Source organism: Branchiostoma floridae, chromosome 8 (genome assembly GCF_000003815.2).
Source record: "Branchiostoma floridae strain S238N-H82 chromosome 8, Bfl_VNyyK, whole genome shotgun sequence".
Taxonomy (NCBI): domain Eukaryota; kingdom Metazoa; phylum Chordata; class Leptocardii; order Amphioxiformes; family Branchiostomatidae; genus Branchiostoma; species Branchiostoma floridae.
Genome location: NC_049986.1, coordinates 19,044,768 through 19,067,392, shown reverse-complemented (window position 1 = coordinate 19,067,392; position 22,625 = coordinate 19,044,768). Strand labels below are relative to the sequence as shown.

General features: G+C 42.1%; 3 protein-coding genes across 6 annotated transcripts; 2 read left to right on the top strand and 1 right to left on the bottom strand.

The window, feature by feature from the left end:
• Positions 1 to 5,412: 5,412 nt before the first annotated feature.
• LOC118421871 (kelch-like protein 24) lies at positions 5,413 to 9,117 on the top strand. Its single transcript, XM_035829375.1, has 3 exons — positions 5,413 to 5,540; positions 6,989 to 8,426; positions 9,107 to 9,117. The coding sequence occupies exons 2-3, from the start codon at positions 7,019 to 7,021 to the stop codon at positions 9,115 to 9,117; spliced, it is 1,419 nt and encodes a 472-aa protein (XP_035685268.1). The 5' UTR covers positions 5,413 to 5,540; positions 6,989 to 7,018.
• Positions 9,118 to 10,801: 1,684 nt separating this feature from the next.
• On the bottom strand, positions 10,802 to 14,095 carry LOC118422066 (kelch-like protein 30). Of its 3 annotated transcripts, none has more exons than XM_035829576.1 (2): positions 13,945 to 14,095; positions 10,802 to 13,316 (listed from the first exon to the last, which is right to left on the bottom strand). In XM_035829576.1, exon 2 carries the CDS (start codon positions 13,033 to 13,035, stop codon positions 11,080 to 11,082), a length of 1,956 nt encoding a protein of 651 aa, XP_035685469.1. In that variant the 5' UTR covers positions 13,036 to 13,316; positions 13,945 to 14,095; the 3' UTR covers positions 10,802 to 11,079. The 3 variants fall into 3 exon arrangements, with proteins under 3 accessions (XP_035685469.1, XP_035685470.1, XP_035685471.1); XM_035829577.1 differs by having other exon boundaries at positions 13,804 to 14,058; XM_035829578.1 differs by having other exon boundaries at positions 13,925 to 14,058.
• A 68-nt stretch (positions 14,096 to 14,163) lies between these two features.
• LOC118422063 (kelch-like protein 2) lies at positions 14,164 to 19,945 on the top strand. Of its 2 annotated transcripts, XR_004831872.1 has the most exons (3): positions 14,164 to 14,647; positions 16,891 to 19,309; positions 19,553 to 19,945. XR_004831872.1 is itself a non-coding variant. In XM_035829572.1 (2 exons), exon 2 carries the CDS (start codon positions 17,178 to 17,180, stop codon positions 19,191 to 19,193), a length of 2,016 nt encoding a protein of 671 aa, XP_035685465.1. In that variant the 5' UTR covers positions 14,164 to 14,647; positions 16,891 to 17,177; the 3' UTR covers positions 19,194 to 19,945. The 2 variants fall into 2 exon arrangements, 1 of the variants encoding a protein (XP_035685465.1); XM_035829572.1 differs by having other exon boundaries at positions 16,891 to 19,945.
• The last annotated feature ends 2,680 nt before the right edge of the window (positions 19,946 to 22,625 follow it).

Here is a 22,625-nt window from a genome sequence, read left to right as displayed (position 1 = left end):
ACCTTTCGAAAAAGACTACGGACATGCCCCGCTGTGCGATGGTGCATCCGTCTCGTACCAGCCAAACGGTGATTTTCACCCGCATGGGAGACCTGGCGCATCCGTATCTTGTAATCAACCAGCGAAAGGGTATGTCACTCCGTAAGGGGCGGTACAACCCCGTCGTGTGTAATCACATCGACCGATGATAATGATATACATACATATATATATATATATATACATACACACACACACACACACACACACACACACACATATATATACTTGTTTAAAACGATAACATTTAGCTAAAAATGCAATGTGTATTCATTGGTCCATTTTTATTGAAATATACATGAAATAATGCAAGTACAGGTACGAAGAGGAAGTAACAGCGGACTCAAGTTGTACTCAACTTTTATTTTAGCGCCGCCACTTATACAAGTATTAAAAATAGACTATAGGCTATGATAAGTAAATAATTAAATAAGTTTATACATAGGTAAATAAGTATATACATAGGTAAATGAGTATATAGACATAGGTAAATGAGTATATATACATAGGTAATTAAGTATATACATAGGTAAATACATGACATTGTACATATGAATAAGCTCAAAAAAGAATAAGAACAAGAGTTCGTAGACCTCAGGCCTGCATGAAATGTATTGGGTGTCTGTAGACCTATTGTTTATTTTTTTTCCTTTTCGTGCGTGGTTGGAAAAGTGAGATTTTTACCTTGTTGGTTTGACTGCACCATGCAAAAGTCTGAAATTCCATTTTGGGAATGTGTAAGCTTGGGCATGGATGAACATTACTTATTTTGGATTTCTTAAGCAGGTAACCAACCACAGTACCTTGAAGTTGTTGAGACGACTTTTCCTACCTTTTTTTGTCTCAGATGGCCCATGTAGTTATTCTGTCACATATGACTTGGCACTGGAAGGTTATTTGCATAATTTGACCAATTATATTTTTACAGTAGTTCCATAGACAATATGAATAGTGGTAGCCACCATCCAGCAGCAACAGTTAGTCCCCAGGGTGGTATGATATTTTTATTCAATCCGTCCAACTAAAACCTAAATCTCTTGAAGTACCTAAGCCAAATTTAACATCAGAGTTTACTATTCAAAATGTCCTTGTCAATCCCATTCATAGATGGCAAGCTGCTGCTGCTTTAAAAAGTTCAGAAAGCTGTTGTAGTCAGAGTGAACACCCAGCAAACATCCCACAAAATCAATGAGCAGTTGCTTAGAGGGGGAAAACAATTTCATCATATTTTTGCAGTGACAAAATGCAACAAACGATACTAAATTTAAAACAGAACAGAGCCTCTACCACTTAACCCTGCCCGTACTATAGATTAAGCAGGCCCAAAAATCAAGCGAATATGACTAGCCCCAAACTACAAATTACCTGCATACAATACGGAAATGGCAACACCAAAGAAACAGCAAGAAGGAAAAATCATACACATACCTTTCTAATTCTCTAACACTCAAGCTCTATACATTTCTTCTCCACTTTAGAAAGTTGTATCTTCTGCTGATTGCCACACAGGGTAAAGGAACTTGTACCAGAACTTTAAACTCAGTACTACACAGCTCTCAAAACACCACAAAGTCGGACTTACAAGTAGCATACTCAAATTGTACCTAACCAATACACAACAGATACTAATACATCATCTGGCAGGTCAGACATTGCTGATACAAAGTAACCTGATACATTGAAGGTGGCAGAAGCCAGTGCAAAAACAGATGACGATTCTACACCTAAGCTTAAAGACCTATCAATCAACCCAAACCCAACCAAACCAAGCAGATATTGGGGGGATGCCCCAACCACACGAAAACAGGGTCAACCTACAGTATCAAGTTCAAGCACTAGGAGGCCCAAAATCAAACCTGACCACCAGGACACCAGCAACAACCCACGTAACAAATAGCAACACGATGGCACCTTGCGTTCCGGAGATACAGCGCACGCGCAGTGCCCGCACAAAAGGTAACCTGGAATGTCAAGTTCAAGCACCAAGGGCGCCAAAATCAAAATTGAGAATTATTCAGCCACCGCCAACACATGTGCCAAATATCATCGCGCCCGCACCAACCGTTCAGAAGATATAACTCCGGAAATACCCCTCCCGGACACAAAATTCGACCTGCCGGGTCAAGTTCAAACGCGACAAGGCCCAAAGTCAATCCTAGGCAACAGGCAACAACCCCCCACCCATGCACCAAAAATCGTTGCAATCGCGCATATCGTTCCAGACACACAGCGCCAAAAGTGCCCCCAAAACACCAAAAATGCCACCTGCAATGTCAAGTTCAAGCGCCAGGAGGCCCAAAATCAAACCTGAGTGTCAAGCCACCACCCCCAACCCGCATACCAAAAATCGTTGTGCTCGCACCATCCGTTCTCGAGATACAGCGCCCTAAATCCCCAGCTTCCAAATTTTCCCACGCCCGTGAAAACCATACCTGCATACATGCAGGTAAACAGTGACTTCAAGTGCCAGAGTCTCCAAGCTAAGATTGATGTGTTCAAAAATTCGTATTTTACGAAAACTATCGTAGAGTGCAATATGTTATCACCAAGCACAGTAGGGGCATCTTCTCTTAATAGATAAAGAACGCTTGCAGATAGATGTGCAAAAGTTAGGTGTGACGGATCCTTCGGTGTAATATAACCAGCTGCTGCCGCGCCGCGTGCCTGCGAAGCTGGCGTGTTACGCCGAAGGGCGGTACATACCGGCTATATAGATACAGATACAGAAATACATAATGTGCGTGAGTCGCCAACCCTCACCCCCACCCCCCTTCGACAGAAAAATAAAGCAAAGAATGATACCCGAACTTAAATACGATTTGTAGATATGATGCAATCCTGTCACGGTGTTCCTGTGTGGCCGACATGATGTGAGTCCATTTTTGGATATTAAGCTAGGCACTATTCATAAAACGTACGATGCTTCAACTAGCGACCTGACAAATGAACTTCAGATAGGTGGTACCGTGGTAGAACACGGATAATCGTTCCAACTGTTCCTAACATATATGGCAGAATTCCCTGCAAAATAATGCACACAGTCCTCATTGCCGTACGCGTCGTCGGGTTGTCTTGGATCCCACTGCTTAAAATGTCCAAGAAGAACACCATCCGCCCAAACCCAGCTGCCTAAAAGTAACATACATGACGAATAAGTACGGATTCGAATCATGTGTCAGATTTCACTCTTACTTATTTTGTGCCATATACTTTGAAAACAATACGTATTAGGACTCTAACAAAATTTAAGAAAACATGACCTCAATGAAAAGCTGCATGCGGGTCGATCTGAGTCTCAAGAATATACAAAGTTCAAACAAACAAACTTGTGTATTAATTGATCAATTTTTCTGTAGATAAATTGGACATGAGACAACGGTTGTCATTAAAACGCACGATACTTCAACTTGCGACTTGACAAATGAACTTCGGAGAGGGGTTAGAACACGGCGCATCGTTCCACCTGTTCCTTGTGATAACATGTGCGTGGTTTCTTTGCCAATACTGCGCACAATCCTCATTGCCACCATACGCGTTGTTGGGTTCTCCTGGACTCCACTGGTTAAAATGTCCGAGGGGAACACCATCTGCCCAAACCCAGCTGCCTTCTCGGTCGCGGTCAGTCAGTCCAAACAAGAACCAGGCGGTGTTATCCACAGCGTTCTTCAGGTCGATGAGGAAAGCGTCAATGCCCGCACGACCGGGGCATGGCGAGAGTTCCTCCATCAGAGGAACACGTTGCAACTGCACTTGTGTAGTTACTCCGCTGATTGAAGGCCTTGTAGCACAGTTTGTTGGGCTGGTAGTAAACGTGCCCGTCTGGGCAACCTATTTCGGGGAGAGGATGGTTCACTGTGTTACTATTGCAATCTTAATCAGCATTAACGTGTACTAAACATGTACATACTTACAACGTATTGCACCAAGAACGAAATATATAAACCGGAGGTTCTGCTGCAGTACCAAGAAAAGCCGCTAGGTGGCCCAAAATCTAATAATTTCTTTGACAGGACATGACTTAACAAAATTGATACCTAGTGTCATGACAATTCACTAATAGCCTTTTGAGTGACATAGGCTTCAGGTTACCCTTTACCATGATTGGTCACAGTTTTCTGGTAACCAAGAAGAGCAGCATCGGGTGGTACTGCAGGGATCTTGACAAACTGGAGCACGACGAGGAAGATGAGGCCGTGTCTTTGGGCAGATCTGTCACGTGTATTCCAATAGTACAGAATTATTCCTACATGGCCCGAGCTGCTCATTTTTTACACATGGCCTTGTTGGGTGACCAGTGGGGTCGACCTGGCTTGAGTTTGTTTGTTTGTTTGTTTCATTATTTATATTTGATTATATCTCCATAGTTGTTTGTCTTAGTGCTCAGTGTTTCTGTGATAGGATTACAGTACCTTGTAAAATATGTAAGCTAAAGGATAAGGATATAAAATGCCCAGAAATGTTGTGTTTTGTTTTGTTTTGTTTACTGCTAAAATGATAACGTGTAGTTAATTGTTTTAAAAAAGTAAACTGTTGATTGCGAGTTGTGCATGCTAGTAATAGATCATTCAGTATTATATTATTAAACTGTAGCTGGTAATTGTGATCTGTCCAATGTAAAGGATGATGTGTTCCCTTGTGAATACTATTTTTGTATACTTGAGTGAAATTCTATAAAGGAAAATTATCATCAATCGACTTTGCAGTGCCTTTTCAAACAATGTACAATATGGACAGTTGATTCCACTGAATTAAAGTGGCAAAACCTTGCTAAGAGATGTCTTATTTCAAATGTACATGAAGAACTATACGTCACATTTGACAGTTAAGTTACAAAAACGGAAAGGGATGTATCAGTATGATGAACGACTAAGACAGAATTAAGCTATTTTCTAATATGATTCTAATATGTCCCTTGTGTCAGAACAAGGAGGTTAAATAAAAGAATACTCATTGATCATTGTTCTGAGACAACAGAAGAATCAAGACCAGAATTACCAGTTTGTCCACAGATGTCAGTTTGAAAGAAATAAAGAATTCTTCTTAACAATATCATACTAGGGTGATCTACAATTGCACCCAGCCTACAAACATAAACACCATAGATCGCAAGTTGTAGGCTGCAATATCAGATCTGATCAGTAGATGTCGCTCTTGCAGTTGACTGCGGTATTGTCCATTCACAAATTTCATGGGTGAAGTGAAAGTTCATCTGCTAGGTACAGAGTCAAATGATATTTTCTTGATAAATAAAAGTTAAAATCACATTAAAATTTGTTTATTTTCAATATTTTGGTTCAATTTATGATGTCAAACTATTGTTGCTATTATGATTATACGTCAGAATGTTTAACCCAAGTTGTAATGGACGAGTCCAGTTTGAAACTTTGGCGGTGCATATCACGAACTTTAGCGGAGAGTCGGAAGAAGCCGGCGGTTCCTGACGCGCCCAAACACCTGGTGACGCCGGGAGACGTCATCACAACGGACACGGGGTACATCAGGTACAGAACTGTGGGAACGGCTGGGTTTACTGAGCGCCGTGTTTAGAGATATAACTTAGAGCGTTTATTAGCGTTATGGGGAGGGGGGCATTTTCAACAGGGTCTGACTAAATACCGCAAACCAGCGCAAACCAGCACAAACCAGCGCAAACGGGTCTATTATGCAGTATTCATTGGACAATGGCCTTGTTTAACGCTCTAAATACACTGTCTGTGCAATGAGAGATTAAAAAACACGGCAAATTATAAGTTTTTACCAGTTTTTTTTTAGCTATTCCGCTTGTTTCAAGTTCGAAAGGATTTCTGGCCGCCATCTTGGATCATCCGTGTAAGGGGTCCAGATGGGGAAATTATCGGTACCTTATTTACCTAGAAAATACCTTCATGGCTTGGCGCAGGCGCTTTTGACAGCTAAAACATGTCAAAAATCCACGGTGGCATGATTCCAATGCCCATCACTCGTATACGCGTACGGCTAACACTCGCTTTCACGGGGGGCTGGAGCCGGGCATGCCGCCGCGGATTTTTGACATTTTTTAGCTAGGGTTAGGGTTGACTCGACACTCGCGCTTCGCGCTCGGTCTCGCAACCCATAACCCTAGCTAAAAAATGTCAAAAACCGCGGCTACGTCATCAGAGCTATCGCTCTTCATCTCCCTAATTTTGAAGATAATCTCATTCACTTTTGACTCAAAAGATAGTGCCAAAGTGCAATTTTCCCATCCAGACCCCTAACACGGAAGATCCAAGATGGCGGCCAGAAATCCCTTCGAACTTGAAACAAGCGGAATAACTATTAAAAAAAGGGGGTAAATACTTATAATTTGCCGTGTTTTTTATTAAATATCGCATAGACAATGTGCTTATAGTGTATTTAGAGCGTCAAACAAGGCCGTTGTCCCATGAATACTGCATAATAGACCCGTTTGCGCTGGTTTGCGCTGGTTTGCACTCGTTTGCGGTGTTTAGGCATACCGTTTTCAACACATGCGCTTATTACGGAGACATGAAATGTTTACGTAAAGCATAGCATTATTATGCAAGGATATACAAACTACATTGTACATAATTTGTAGGATGTAGGATATAACTTTATAGGCACAGGGATAAACACTAAAACACAGTGTAATGACAATAATAAGTAGAGCATATCTGCGAAATAGTGTGGCCTGCTTTAAGTTTAATCAGCCTTTTGCCAGTTTTACTCCTAACGTTATATGTTATTGAGTCGAGATACGAGTCCCCACGACACAGCCATCATAATAATTTCTAACACACCATAATTTTGTCCAACTGTTACATGCCGACATGGTGTCGCAGGGTTATTATAAGCTAATTCGTTTCCTGTCCGCAGTAGGATTGCTTAAAAGAAGAACCATGACTGTAGACATATTGTGGCCTTAAATATGATTTTCATTATGATTGATTACAACTTCCTCTGTATACAGCTGTGAACAAGACTGGCTACTACGACTACGATGGCTGAAACAGAATCATTGGACTGTGACAGTGACCATGGCTGCTATGTAAGAATGGAGGACAGAACATTCCACGAGGATGACTGCTCTCGCTACAAAGATGTCAGCCAATGTGATAAGGTCCTTGCCGAGCTTAACAGCCAGCGCCATTGTGGAGATTTTCTTGATTTCGTGGTAAAGGTCCAGGATGTGGAATTCCCTTGTCATCGGGCTGTGTTGGTGTCTATGCCGTACTTTAAAGTCATGTTTTCCTCTAGCTTCACCGAAAGAACGTCAAAGATCGTGCAACTGCATGGGATTGACTCTGATGGCTTCTCCAAGATCCTGGACTTTCTGTATACCGGGGAAATCTGCATCACTCAAGACGACATTCATGACATTCTGCAGGCAGCTCACATGCTGCAAGTTGACAAGATCACGGAGTATTGCCAAACATTCATCGAAGAGAGGTATAATCTGTCAAACTGCCTGAGTGCCATGCGGCTCTCTGACCTGTATGGGTTTTCTGACTTGAGTAAAGAAGCCAGGAAAGACACATTGTCTAACTTCTATGAGATATCGCAAGGTGAAGAATTTCTGACTCTTTCGGGACAGGAGCTCTTGGATCTACTCACAGACAAAAAACTGCATGTTACGGATGAAGAAAACATTGTTAATGCAGTGATCCGATGGCTCGATCATGATCCTGAAAACCGCAGGACAGTGGCCATATTTCAAGAGATCCGCCTGATGTCCGTGAGAGTCAGTACGCTAAAGAAGCTAGAGTTGCATCCTGTGATACAAGATTCTCCTGAATGTCTGGCAATAGTCACAGCAGCCAAGGAGAAACATCTCGCTGGCGCCACTTTGTGGCAAGTAAGTGCAGGAGCAGAGTTAGATGAGCCCAAAGTTAGACAAAGACTTGGTACCTCAGACGACCTGGCATTTCTTGTTGGTGGTTGGATGATAAGAGAGGAAAGTATGTGTGATGATGACTATGCCACACTGACGACACCCTTGCAAAGCGTGATGTGCTTTGATCCGGACAGTGAGCAATACTACCACGTATCTAACCTGCCGACGCCCGTTTCCGGCTACATGAGTGTCACAAGTGCAGAGCGATGCCTGTATGTGACAGGTGGACGTGCCTATCCTTTGTATGTGCATGACCCTGACAGTGTACCATTGAGGCAGGCATTTCGGTATGACTTCGTCACAAACGCTTGGACAAAGTTACCTGACATGCCTCAAGGTAGGGCAGGACACCAGTCAGTTGTCGCTGATGGGAAACTGTTCCTGGTTGGAGGCGACACTGACGACACGTCTACGTTCAGCATGGATTGTTACGATCTTGAAGAACAAGCTTGGATCGTGCCACCCACGTTGCCAGAAATAGCCTCTTTAGACTTAACTGTAACAGCTTGCAACGGTAAGATTGTACTCGTTGAGCTTTTTGATGACACAGAGAATGCGTGTAGTTGGTTAGAGGAAACAAAGCTCCGTGTTCATGTATTTGACGTGAGAACTGCACATTGGTCATACTCCGATATTCCTGTGCTGTACTTCTGCTGTCGGTTGCAAAGCGTTTGTAAGTTGGTGACAGTTGCACATGGCAATGTGTATATTCTCCTTAATCCTCGCGATTCATACAGTCCAAGCATGTTCCTCTATCACGTGGAACAGCGAACTCTATATGACTGTTCTGAGCTTGAGGACATAGAATTGTCAGTGAGCTTTTGGGGTACACAGTACCAAGAGCAAAACACCATCCACCAAGAAAACCCTGCCGATGCCATAATCTGCTACAAGTTTGATGAAGACAGCATCAGAAGTACAAGGGAGACAGACATAACACGTACATGGGATCTAACTTTTCAATTGATTGGTTATGGTTTTCTGGCAACAAGTAAGAGTAGCATCGGGTGGTACTGCCGGGATCTTTACAAACTAGAGCACTAGCTAGGAACATGAGACAGTTTCTTTGGGAAGAGCTATCACTTGTATCCCCATTTTGTATAGTATTATTCCTACATGACTAGCTGCTCATATGTGAACAGTCGTACAACGTTACACCTAGGTTGAATTGTATGTGTTTGTGTTCATGATCAGTGTTTTCGTGAGAAGAGTACAGTACCTGAAAAGGATATCAAATGCCCAGAAATTGAGTGTGTTGTTTACTGCTAAATGATAACGTGTAGTTCGATGTTTTTAAAATGTAAAGTGTTGATTGTGAGTTGTGCCTGCTAGTAATAATATCATTAACTGATACAGAAACAATAAATGCAGAATTATCATGATCTGTCAAATGTAAAGAACCATGGTTTGCCTTGTGAATCCTTTTTGTTTTTGTTTGAATAAAATTTGATATGTTAAAGGAAAGTTGCCATATTTAGAGAATGTACAATATTGAAAGTTGATTCCACTTAAAAGTTGTAAAAACTTGCAAAGACATGTTAACCAAAGCTAATTCAAAAGTACACGAAGAACTACATGTCACATTTTAACATTCAAACAAAACCGTGACTGTTTCCTTATAAGTTACATGACGTCACTTTTTTTTGTTGATGAGATGGCTGACCGAAAAAGACGGCATATAAGGAAAAGGTCACTATTTTCCCCACCAACCTCTGCTTGGAGAGTATGGTAGGACTAGGAATGATCTAGGATGGCAACCCGGCTTCCAACACCATACTCAACACCATACTACAGTCAACTGCTAGAAATGCGCTTCACCAATGACTCAATGCAGTGAACTATGCAAAGGCAACATCTACTTATTTCATTTACAAGAACTGGCACGTTAACTACAACGCAGTAGTACACTGCAATTACAAACTAAATCAGTAGATGTCGCCCCTGCGGTAGCTGACTGCAGTAGCGTCTACTTTTCATTGGTGAAGGGGCACTTCTAGCAGTTAGACTGTAGTATGGTGTTGGTAGCCTGGGTGCCATCCTAGATCATCTGTATCCATTTATATTGCATAAACATAACCCAGAAGACAACACAAAGCCAAAAATAATGATAAAACTGGTTTAATCTTAGTATATTTCAGGGTTAGCTACAGTAGAGCTCTGTCAGCAAACCCCCTGAGAACAGTCATCAGACATTAGAAATGACATGGCGAATGTAAGTAACAGGCCTCGTCGTCTATAAGAGGAGACTTTTAAGTATGTTTAAGACACTACAACTTTAAAACTTTCATACCAGTGGAGGTATGAGCTCAAACAGTCTGTAATAATGTGGAAGGTCGCAGGCGTTACAGGCACTAGTTTTTCTACCCTCGGATGGTATAGTAACAATATGTCGAGTTTTAGCATGTAATAATATGTAAAATACACATTTTTAGACCAAATGTAAACAAGTCAACCTATAGAACTAATATCATATAGATTATACTAAAGCTAAAAGTAGTAGAAGCTAAAAAATACATTGCTGAAATCATCCCTTTGGCCACACCAATTTAATTCCTTGGTTCACAGATTCGCTCGCTCCTATTTTTTGGAAAAAGAAATAAAAATTACCACTCAGCAAATTTTCACCATTAATGAAACCATTCACCAACTTTCTGGTGTAGCAAATTGGCCTTCATATTATAAGCTCCTTAAAGTGTGGGTACAGGTGCTGTTACCATACAATAATAGTGTTTTTGTACTTTTTTCAAGCTGAAAACTTTTTTCTTTATGTTTTGGATTAGCCGTTACCTTTACCCCAACCATTTTACAATTTTTATTTTTATTTCGCCCTCTCGCTCCATATTTTTTATGAAAAAATCCGTGAACCAAGAAATTAAATTGGTGTGGCCTTTGGACAATATAAACATGTATATATACTAGTACATGGAATGATGAAAGGAAGTTATAAACATTGAAACTTCAATCACGAATGTAAGTAACAATTTCCAGCTAAACATATCTAATCTGTATCAGTGCAGCTAAGTAGGCTAGGAATACAAGGATTCGTCTTCTACCAATCTCTGCTGCATCATTTGTCACTTAACCATGATAAAGAGGCATGGTTTAAGCCATGGATACAAGTAGCTTCCCCAGTCTGTTACTTGGAAGAAACGGGGAAATCAAGCCCTTTAGTAGTCATCGTCTGAGCTTGGATAATAATACATAAGCAAGTCATGCAGTTCCTTCTCCTTCTCCACTGTTGCAAGCTGGTCCCGGCAGAACCACCCAACACGACTTTTCTTGGTTGCCAGGAATCCGTGGCCAAACAGAGCAAAGGGAAGGATCAGTTCGGTGTGTCCGCTCCCATAATTGTAGAAACTTCTAAACTGACCTACAAGCAGTTTATAGGTTTTTCTTGATATGGTGTTGATAATACCCTTCTGTCCTTTGACATAGCGCTTGCGTCTATCGCATACTGCGTGCACTATGTGAAGCTCCTTTTTGACATCTTGTGTGTTTTGCTTCTCTTCAATAGACGGGGTTTCCTTGTCAACATCATAGTTGTAGACATCTGAATACATACGCATATCAACACAGAAATGAACCTTGTTGCCAACAGCAGTTGCCCTGAAATCAGCATCAAAGTCCTCAGCTTCAACATACCTGCTGGCGTAAGTCCAACGTTGAGTTTTAACATCTAAGGCATGGACACAGAACCTACTCTTCTTTTTAATTCCCTGAATGAGCACAAGCTTACCCCCGCATGCTATCACCTTCAGGTTAGGTGATGGGATGATAGCAGGCACTTTAGGTGGCTGTATCCAAGCTTCTGCTTCAATATCAAAACACTCCATACTGAACATGTTGAACAATGTCGCTGCAGTGTTGCCTCCAACCAGGTACAGTTTTCCATCAACAACGGCCGACTGGTGTCCCGCCCTACCGCGAGGCATGTCAGGTAACCTCTTCCAAGTGTCCGTAGCAAAGTCGTACCGAAAGGCTTGTTTGGATGGAATGTTGCTGCCACCAGGGTCTGGGTGAAGGGAAGATGAGGCGCGCCCTCCCGTCATGTACAAGTATCGTCCTGCACTTGTGACACTGATGCACCCAACGATGGGTGTCGGAATGTCAGTGACATGGTAGCATTGATCACGATCTATATCCATGCAAATTATGCTTTGGAGAGGCACCGGTGGTGTAGGATTTTGGCTGTAACGCTCTTTAGTGACTGCCTTCCAACCACCGATAATGATTGCCAAATCGTCTGAAATCCAACAGCTAGGTTTTCTTCCGGCCTCCTCTCTTCCTGTGTCTGCCATCAGCTGGGGTGAGCCACTGAAATGTCCCTCCTTTGTAGCAGTGACTTTGGCAAGACATTCTGGTGACTCCTGTATCGCTGGGTGGGCCTCAAGCTTCTCTAGCATACTGACCCTTACACGTGATAAGCAAAGCACTGGAAGAATTCTGGATATCTCAGTCTTGCGGCTTTCTAGCTCGTGGTCGAGCCATCGCATCACAGAAAGGACAACATCATCTTCTTTCTCAACTCCCAGCTCCTTGTCTCCAAGTAGATCCAACAGCTGCTGCGTTGAAAGGCTCAGAAACTCCTCACATCGTCCAACCTCTGAGATTTGAAACATCGCCTTGCGTCTTGCTGTCTTTTTCAAATCACACAAGCCATACACGTCGGCAAGGTGCATGACACCCACACAGTTGGATGCGCAAAGGTTGTTTTCAATGAACCTTTGGCAGCACTCTAGGACTCCCTCAACTTGCAGCATGTGTGCTGCCTGCAGGATGTCTTGGACATCGTCTTTACCGATCAAGATTTCTCCCGTGTACACGAAGTCGAGAATCTTGGAAAAGCTGCCAGAATCAATATCGTGTAGTGTTATAACCTTGGCCTTGCTTTCCGCAAGGTTGGAGGAAAACATAGTTTGAAAGTACGGCGTGACCGCCAACACGGCCCGGTGACAAGGGAACTGCCTGCCTTCTACCTCCACCACCACATCAACAAATTCACCATTCTTCCGCTGTCTGGTGAGTTCAGTACGTAGATCATGACTTTTGTTTTTATTTTCAAAGGTACAGGAGCCATCCTCATGGTACTGTTTGGAATCACAGCGGTTATTATAGTTTGGCATCTTCTAAGGATCTATATAAAATAACTTTCTTCCAATGTGCAAACAGCAGCTCTACACGTACGTCTGATTTATGAGTTGTCCTGAAAGTTGTGATGGTACTATAACATTACAGCCGGTACAGGAGACACCATCATCAAATTTGGTGAAAGAGGTTATATAGAGTATAATAATAACCTCCTTGATTTGGTCTATGTACTGGTGGTTTTTTTTTCCGTTTTTGTGTAGAGTATTGAGATGGGGACTGGAGTGTTGGGACGCCAGACAGTCGAAGAGTCAAAGTTCTGTAACACAGAATGAGGGAGAAGAAGTTAAAGTCTATGTGGAACTTGTGCAATATTACTTATCACTTGACAAGTTGTGCAGTATCATTTAAAAAGCATACAGGATAGTATCCTGTATGCTTTTTAAATCAATCTTTCAAATAGTTCTGAGGTTGTATTCTCATTTAGTTAGAGAGATCCATGTTAGCAACAAGGTGCTACATCATCTTTGACCAAGAAGGTTGTCCACATAGATCGCATGTATTCAGGTAACTTGAAAGGTTAAAGTACAAAAGTCACAGCACTTTGCGTTGATCTTGAACTACGAGTGTTATCTGAAGAATAATTCCTTTAATGCTAACATGGATCTCTCTGTAGACAATAAAATTTCTTCATTGCAATCGCTAATTTTTGTACCATGTATTATACTCACTTTCCCAATTTCAGATTCAACAAAGTATAATTTTACATTTTGTTTACTCGTATATAATTTGTTTCGTAACGTTACCTGCAACGAGTTTCGGACACTAGGCAATCTGAGGATGCACAAGGCAAAGCATGTGCCCCCCTCCCCACATAGCGCTATAAAAACTCTCTTTATCTCTAAACACGACGTCCTATAAACCCACCCGCTCCCATATTTCGGTACCTCATGTATCCCGTGTCCGTTGTGATGACGTCTCCCGGCGTCACCAGGTGTTTTGGCGCGTCAGGAACCTCCGACTCTCCGCCAACCTGATGTGCTGCGCGCCAGCTTTTCAAACTGGGCCAGTCCATTATATTTTGGGGTAATTACCAATAGTGTGATGGCGAATAATCAGGATAATTAAAGTTAAATGTTATACATTGAATTAATATTTGATTAAGAGTAGTGTATATTCTGCCTTCGTTTATCCAAGAATCTATTAATCAGTTTATTCTGTTCTAACGTTTCCATTTCAAATTTCATTTTACCCATAAAAAGTGAAAAATGGATACGACCACAGTCAACCGTGCAAAAGCGACATCTACTGATTGGACCTGTTGTTGCAGCCTACAATTTGCTCAATTGTTGTATGAAATCACCGCTATATATCAAGTAAATCTGATATACTGACTGAATGTTTAGCTACAGCACTCATATCCATGTAACAGTTACAGTTGTATTTTTCAAACCTGAATTTCGATGACGAAAAATAAAACCTTCTTGGAGACAAGATTTACCCAAAGTTGCAATGGACTACTCCACTTTGAAAAGCTGGCGCGTAGCACATCACGTTGGCGGAGAGTCGGAAGAAGCCGGCGGTTCCTGACGCGCCCAAACACCTGGTGACGCCGGGAGGCGTTATCACAACTAACACGGGATACATGAGGTACAGAGCTGTGGGGACGGCTGGGTTTACTGAGCTCCGTATGAAGAGATATAACTTAAGTGTATTTTGTAGTGTTATATAATTTATGGGGAGGGGGGCACATGCTTTGTACGTTAGGCCGGCCGTGAGCGTCTGCTGCAGGCCCCTGCATCCTCAGCCTGTCGCGTGGCGCATGTACAAGTAAACTTATTACTGTTCTTATGATTACAGCTTTGTGGTGACAAAACCTGTTTTGTTTTCGTTGGCGTCCACGGCTACCGCCATATTGGATCTGAGTGTCACACGGGGGGGGTGTCTTGTTTATTTGTGAGACATTTGGAGGTACACGTACAAGTACATTTTAGAAGCGTTTATCATAACTTTATGGGAAAAGCGCAGGGACACATGTACACATACAGGGCTTTGCGGTTCCAGTTTATACCATTGGTCATTCATATAATCCTATGGGAAAGTGGTGGATATAAAAAAGTGCCATAAGCTCAAGAATCAAAACTTCAAACTATCAAAAGTTATATTAATCTTCTTCTGCCATCAAATTTGCATTTCCAAAGACGAAAATTGCCAATAATCAGTTGAAGCTACTAGGTCCCTATCATGTGATACAAATCCTAGTTATTAGTAGGTTGTACACCGTATGACTATGGTATGACTGACTGACTGAGTAGGTTATGTGTACTTTTTGGCGATGCCTGATGGGCGAGCCTAATAGTATAGTGTGCGACCGTTTGAAAAGAATTCCAAAAACTGTACAGGAATGTCAGGAATGCCAAAGTCCGCGCGTGCGTAGTTGCATCATGCCGGACTGAACCATTACCTCCACGGGTAAGCTTTCCAGTCGCAGGGCACATACCGATATACGTGTGCACAGCAGTGTTTTCCGTATTCGCGCATGGCGATTTTTGACTGATCGCCTTGCAAAATTGAGAACAGCCTTAGGACTTCAGACGTACCAGGATTTTATTATGTAGTATGGTGGTCATGGAAATGTAAACATTGGAAACAGGGGATAAAAGATTGTTGAAATATGTTCCTCGGAAAATGACCCGCGAGTCGTGGAAATCACTTCCGGGTTCGTTCGTGTTTTGTGTCCAGGAGTTTGGAAAGTTTGGTGGCCTTCTTCACCCTTGATATCTTTGTTTCAAAAATGCAAACCAATGTGTGAAACAAGCATTGTTTGAGCTTAAATGATGCATAACGTGGGGTTGTGAGATAGCGATGTGATAGCTACCTTCGCCAAGAACGTTAAATAAAAAATAGAGAAATATAGATAGACATAAAATAATACAAATTGTTATCTAATTTGCATAATCATTGAGAAATTGTTATGATATCAAAGTGGTTAATGATGATAATTTCATTCTTGCAACATTTGGCAAATACAATATTTGAATGTTATCGGACATACATCAAGTAAATTAGGGCCTCATTTACATAAATTATTAGAAAACACTACAAAACTTTCTTTGCTAAGACTTTGATATTTTTAGCATATTGTTATTTAGCTAGAGAAGATGATCAACTGATATGATTTATGTAAATGAGGGTCTGATTTGTAAAATTGATGAGAAGCATTTACATTATTAGTTCACCCTTCACTCACAAGAGAACCCCTTTTGACAGCAATGCTCTCTAAACATTAATCGCCAGGCGAATGAAATACGACTATTAAAACCCATTAATAACAACAATCCTTAATATTTATAAACAATAAAACCGTCGCCATGGCAATAATTTTAATTGCCACACTTTTTGTAAAATGTTTTATGTATTAGATCTATTGCACATGGATTATACTCAGAGACAGCCCACACCGGGATCAGCGTTCACCCAAAAGTGACATAATAATCAGTATCTTCTCTATGATTGAGGGCACTGATATGAAGAAGAAGAAGAGAAGAAATTCTTGTAGTTTTCACATCATTGTTACGTCTATAGTGTAGATAAAGAGGTCAGTCGCACTAGCCTGGGGTGTTTAGTTTACCCTTCAAATTACTGAACTACATAGGGTTGAGTGGGCTGGCATACATGTACCTTCTTGACCAAAGATGATCCTTCACCATATACATGATATAGTCAGACACAGAGTACCTACATGATGATGAGACCACAGCATAGGACCATAGACTGATCTGGAAAGCATACATATAATAAAATGTATATTGATAATAGTGATTATCACTGATATTGATAAACAAGTTCCACACCCATTTTAACTTCTCTTCTTTTCTCTCTTTCTGTTACAGTCTGACTGCCTGGTGGCCTCCCCATCCATGCAGTTGAGGGAGCAGTTGGATGCTCAATGCTCCACACAAATCCAGCATCTGGTGATACACAGAAGAATAAGAAACACACTGTAGCAAGCTGTGATGATAGTGTCTCCCATACTGACTGTCACTGTACTGTGCTAGTATTATATTTATAGTAACATTACAGCTTTCAGGCCTACTCAGAAATCAGACATAAGTTCAGAGCTGCTGTTTGCACAAAGAAAGATCGCTGTATAGACCCTGACACAACAGCAACTTAAAAGATGTCTAACTCTTGTGACTACTGTGAGCAAAAGATGTCTAACTATTGTGACACCTGTGATCGTGAAGTTTGTGGCAAACATTCTGCACAGTACCACGAGGATGGCTCCTGTACCTTTGGAAAAAAAGACAGAAGTTACGAGCTACGTGCTGAACTCACCAGACAGCAGAAGAATGGTGAGTTTGTGGACGTGGTGGTGGAGATAGAAGGCAGGGAGTTCCCTTGTCACCGGGCCGTGTTGGCGGTCACGCCGTACTTTCAAACCATGTTTTCCTCAAACCTTGCGGAAAGCAAGGCGAAGGTTATAACACTACATGATATTGATTCTGGCAGCTTTTCCAAGATTCTCGACTTCGTGTACACGGGAGAAATCTTGATTGGTGAAGACGACGTCCAAGACATTCTGCAGGCAGCACACATGCTGCAAGCTGAGGATGTCCTAGAGTGCTGCCAAAAGTTCATTGTAAAGAACCTTTGCCCATCCAACTGTGTGGGTGTCATGTGCCTTGCCGATATGTATGGCTTGTGTAGTTTGAAAACGACAGCAAGAAGCAAGGCGGTGTCTCAGTTCTCAGAGGTTGGACGATGTGAGGAGTTTCTGAGCCTTTCAACACAGCAGCTGTTGGATCTACTCGAAGACAAGGAGCTGCGAGTTGAGAATGAAGACGACGTTGTCCTTTCCATGATACGATGGCTCGACCATGAACCAGAAAGCCGCAAGACTGAGGTATCCAGAATTCTGCCAGTGATTTGCTTATCTCGTGTAAGGGTCAGTGTGCTTGAGAAGCTTGAGGTCCACCCTGCGATACCAAAGTCACCTGGATGTCTTGCCAAAATCACAGATGCAAAGGAGGGACATTTCAGTGGCTCACCTAAGCTGATGGCGGACACAGGAAGAGAGGAAGATGGAAGAAAACCCAGTTGTGGGATTTCAGACGAACTGGCAATAATTGTAGGTGGTTGGAAGGCAGTCACTCAAGCGCTTTACAGTGAAAATCCCACAACACCGACGCCTCTCCAAAGCATTATTTGTATGGATATAGATCGTGATCAATGCTACCATGTCACTGACCTTCCGACACCCATCGTTGGATGCATGAGTGTCGCAAGTGCAGGACGATACTTGTACGTGACAGGAGGGCGCGCCCTGTCTTTCCTTCACCCAGACCCTGGCGGCAGCAACATTCCATCCAAACAAGCCTTTCGGTACGACTTTGCTACGGACACTTGGAAGAGGTTACCCGACATACCTCGCGACAGGGCAGGGCACCAGTCTGCCATTGTTGAAGGAAAGCTCTACCTGGTTGGAGGCGACACTGCGGCGACGTTGTTTAACATGTTCAGTATAGAGTGTTTCGATATTGAAGCAGAAGCATGGATACAGCCACCCAAAGTGCCTGCTATCATCCCGTCACCTAACCTGAAGGTGATAGCATGTGGGGGTAAGGTTATGCTCATTCAGGGACTTAAAAAGAAGAGAAGGTTCTGTGTCCATGCCTTAGATGTTAAAACTCAACGTTGGACTTATGCCAGCAGGCATGCTTCAGCCAGGAACTTAGATGCGGATATCAGAGCAACAACTGTTGATAACAAGGTTCATTTCTTTGTTGAAAGGTATGTCTTTGCAGATGTCTACACCTATGATGTTGACAAGGAAACCCCATCTATTGAAGAGGAGAAGCGGAATACAGAAGATGTCAAAGAGGAGCTTCACTTAGTTCACGGGGTATGCAGGAGACGCAAGCACTATGTCAAAGGGCAGAAGAGTATCATCAACACCATATCAAGAAAAAACTATGAACTGCTTGCAGGGAAGGACATAACTTACTACCATGTAAACGGACACAAGAGACGGACCCTTCCCTTTGCCTTGTTTGGCCACAGATTCCTTGCAGCTAAGAAAAGTCATGTTGGATGGTACTGCAGGGACCAGCTAGAAAAAGTGGAGGAGCAGGAACTGCAGGATTTGTTAAGATATTATGATACAAGCTCAGATGATGACTGCGACTACGACTGAGTCCCAGACATAATCTTAGGTTTGTCTGTTTCTTCATATATATTTGCCATCGCTGTTAATGAAGCCTGGCCTTTTGACAAGTTACTGGGGAAGGTGCTTGTATTAATGGCAAGAACAGTTGCCTGTTTATCATAGACTGTCAGACAAACTATGCAGCAGAGATTTTTACAAGAAGAACCCCTGTATTTGTAGCCTGCCTAGCTACAGTGTACTTTGAGACAACTTGGGTACCTTTTACTGGCATTTCTTACTTATGTTGGTTACAATTTCAATGTTTATGATTTTATTCCATGTATATATAACGTTACATATTTACCTTGCCCAAAGTGATGATTTAAGCAATGTATTTTTTAGCTTCTACTAGTTTTAGCTTTAGTATAATCTATATAATGTAAGTTCTATAGGTTGACTTGTTTACATTTTGGTCTAAAAAGTCGTCTGCGTATTATTACATACTAAATTCTGACATTGTTTCTATATGTATACCAATCGAGGGTAGAAAAACAAGTGCCTGTAACGCCTTCAACATTTTAACAAACTGTGTATGAGCTCATATCTCCACTGGTATGAAAAGTTAAGTGGAGTATTAAAGGTCTTTAGAATACTTAAAAGACTCCTCTTATACAGAATGAGGCCTGTTACTTTCATTCGCTATGTCATTTTTAATGTCTGTTCTCTAGGGGTTTGCTGACAGATCTCTCTACTGTACATATAGCTAGCCCTGAAATAAAAACCAGTTTTACTTTTAGCATTATTTGTGGCTTTGTTTTTTCTGGGGCATTTTTGTGCAATATGTTGATACTATTGTATTGTCGATACTAGGGGTGGGTACCGGTGTGACAGCGATCTCGCCCCCCCGTGATCTCGCCCCCCCGGGGGCGAAATCACTAGCGATCTCGCCCCCCCCGGGGCGAAATCACTAGCGATCTCGCCCTCCCCGGCTAGTGATCTCGCCCCCCTACCTCGCCCCCCTTTAGCGATTTCGCCCCCCCCAAAAAAACGGCTTTACATGACATTTTAGAAGTTGATTGGTATAAATCACAAAATGCAGTTTCAGAATGATATAAGTACACGAGTTTGATACATAACTCCATTCATAGTATCAATATTAACGTAATTACATGGTAATAAGATAGTTGAACTTGTTTCAGACAAGGAGGGTTGGGTCCCTTGTATTCCAATTATTGCATATACCTGAGTCTTGACATAAGATGTATTTCATTGTATTCACCTGTCCTCAAGCAACCTATATATCTCCAATATGAAGTCTCTACCATGAAGTGACCACAAAAGAACTATGTAATGTCTTTATTAATTATGCAAATATTAGGTATTAATTAGAATAACGCACATTTTGGTATATGCACCTGGCCAAGGGATATCTTCACCTCCAACATGACTGTTTTTTCTAGTATTTAGGAACTGATGCATTTACCCGTGTTTCTTAAGACTGGTACTTTACCAGTGTTTGTGTAGCATTTAGCAACAGCTATATCAACTTGCGCGTAGATAGTGTTTATAATGAGAAACTATTATTCACGTGTGTTTTTGTTAGTGCTTTGGAAATGTTTCCAGCACAAGAAAGAAAACACTGTGACAAATTGAAAACATATAGCTGACGTATTCCGTACCATAGACGGTGTTGATTTATACGTTCGCAGTAGCACCTCAGCTGCAAAAATTGTCTTTTTCACTTCAATGTTATGTTTGCACCGAACAATATAGTATCGACTTTCGAGGTATGACATATTACGGTACGGTAATAAGGTGCCATATAGGTACCAGGTAACACACCATATACATTACTCCCCAGGTGCAGTATAGTGCCAGGTAGCGCACCTGTAATATGTAGTAACCAGCTGCTTTGGGGGGGGGGGGGGCGAAAACGCTAAAGGGGGGCGAAAACGCTAGTGATCTCGCCCCCCGGGGGGGCGAGATCACAGGGGGGGCGAAATCGCTGTCACACCGGTACAAAACCGTTTTTTCTTATTGGACCGGTCCGGGAAAAAACGGACCTGAAAAAATCAGGTGGACCCGATGTTGGACCTATTAGAATATAAACAGAGTACTGATCAGGCATTCGCACGTTTTGGCACTTACCGGTCGAAGAAAATAACGAGCGAAGTAGAGAAAAGTTTATAATCATTTCTACAAAGTTTTACAGTCAATCGTACAGAAGAAGCTAGCCTTGTAGGATTTTAAAATGCTAGTGTTAGTCGAATCAAGTCCTTGGTCGAATACTCTACCAAACAGATTTCTTTGTAGTGAAATGGACGTATAATTGAGGGCCCCAATGGGGGGGTCCCGACAACGCTCTACGCTAAATTCTGATGACCGGCTACGTATTACGCTGAATTCATGAAGCCTCTCTACGCCCTACGCTAAATTCAAAAGCTTCCCCACACGTTATACAGAACTCATCACCGAGCGATTGAGCGTTTGTGTCAAAGATGGTACAAAAGCTGAGTTAAAAGTATTCATGGTATTAAACCGGCAGCAGAGGCGGCGGCAGCAAATTTCTAACGCAGGGCGCAATATTGCTGACCGAATTTTTATCATCTTGAGCGCCGAAAGCACGACTATCTTAGGGGGATCCGGGGGCATGCTCCCCGGGAAAATTTTGAAATCTTGACCCTCTGAAACGCTATTTCCTGCATTTGAGGGGCAACTTTTTCTTGCAGACTAGAAATGAAAACAGAATTGCAGTGGATGTCACTTGAAGACAGAAGGAAAATGTCCAGACTTTTCATGATGTACAAAATGACCAATAAACTGGTGGACGTACCGACTGATGAGTATCTAATACCAGCTCAAAAAGAACAGGAAACAGTCATGCCTTCAAGTACCAGAGTTACCAACCTAGAATTGATGAGTTAAAAAATTCGTACTTTCCCAGAACTATCGCGGAGTGGAATTTGCTATCACCAAGCACAGTAGGGGCATCTCCTCCAGAGGCGGCAGGAAATATTGTTTGGGGGGACGATCTTTTCCTGACAGAATTTTGCAGCAGATGTAGCGCCTTTGACGCAAACTAGGGGGTCCGAGGGCATGCTCCCCCGGGAAAATTTGAAATCTTGACCCTCTAAAACGCCTTTTCCCGCGTTTTGACAGGCAAATTTTGCTGCCAGACAAAGCTAAGTTTGATGGCAATTCCGTTAGAAAGACACATAGTTTTAGCGAGGCGGATGCCCCCAAAATATTTTCACGATTTCGAGTACCGAAGGTGCAAGCTGTCGCAAGGTTAGTCTGGGGAAATTTTGAAATCTTTACCATCTTCTGTATTTTTAGGGACAAATTTTGCTGGAAGACTGCTAAACTTTATGCCATGTTTGTCAAGAAAGATGTTTGAGGGCGACCCACACAAATTCTCACCATGTCGTTGTGAGCGCCCGAGGCGCAAGTCATCGCTAGTGAGGTCCGGAGAAAATTTTG

Excerpts from the sequence above, each read along its gene's own strand:
- LOC118421871 (XM_035829375.1), top strand. The coding sequence starts at position 7,019 with ATGGCTGAAACAGAATCATTGGACTGTGACAGTGACCATGGCTGCTAT.
- LOC118422066 (XM_035829576.1), bottom strand. The coding sequence starts at position 13,035 with ATGCCAAACTATAATAACCGCTGTGATTCCAAACAGTACCATGAGGAT.
- LOC118422063 (XM_035829572.1), top strand. The coding sequence starts at position 17,178 with ATGTCTAACTCTTGTGACTACTGTGAGCAAAAGATGTCTAACTATTGT.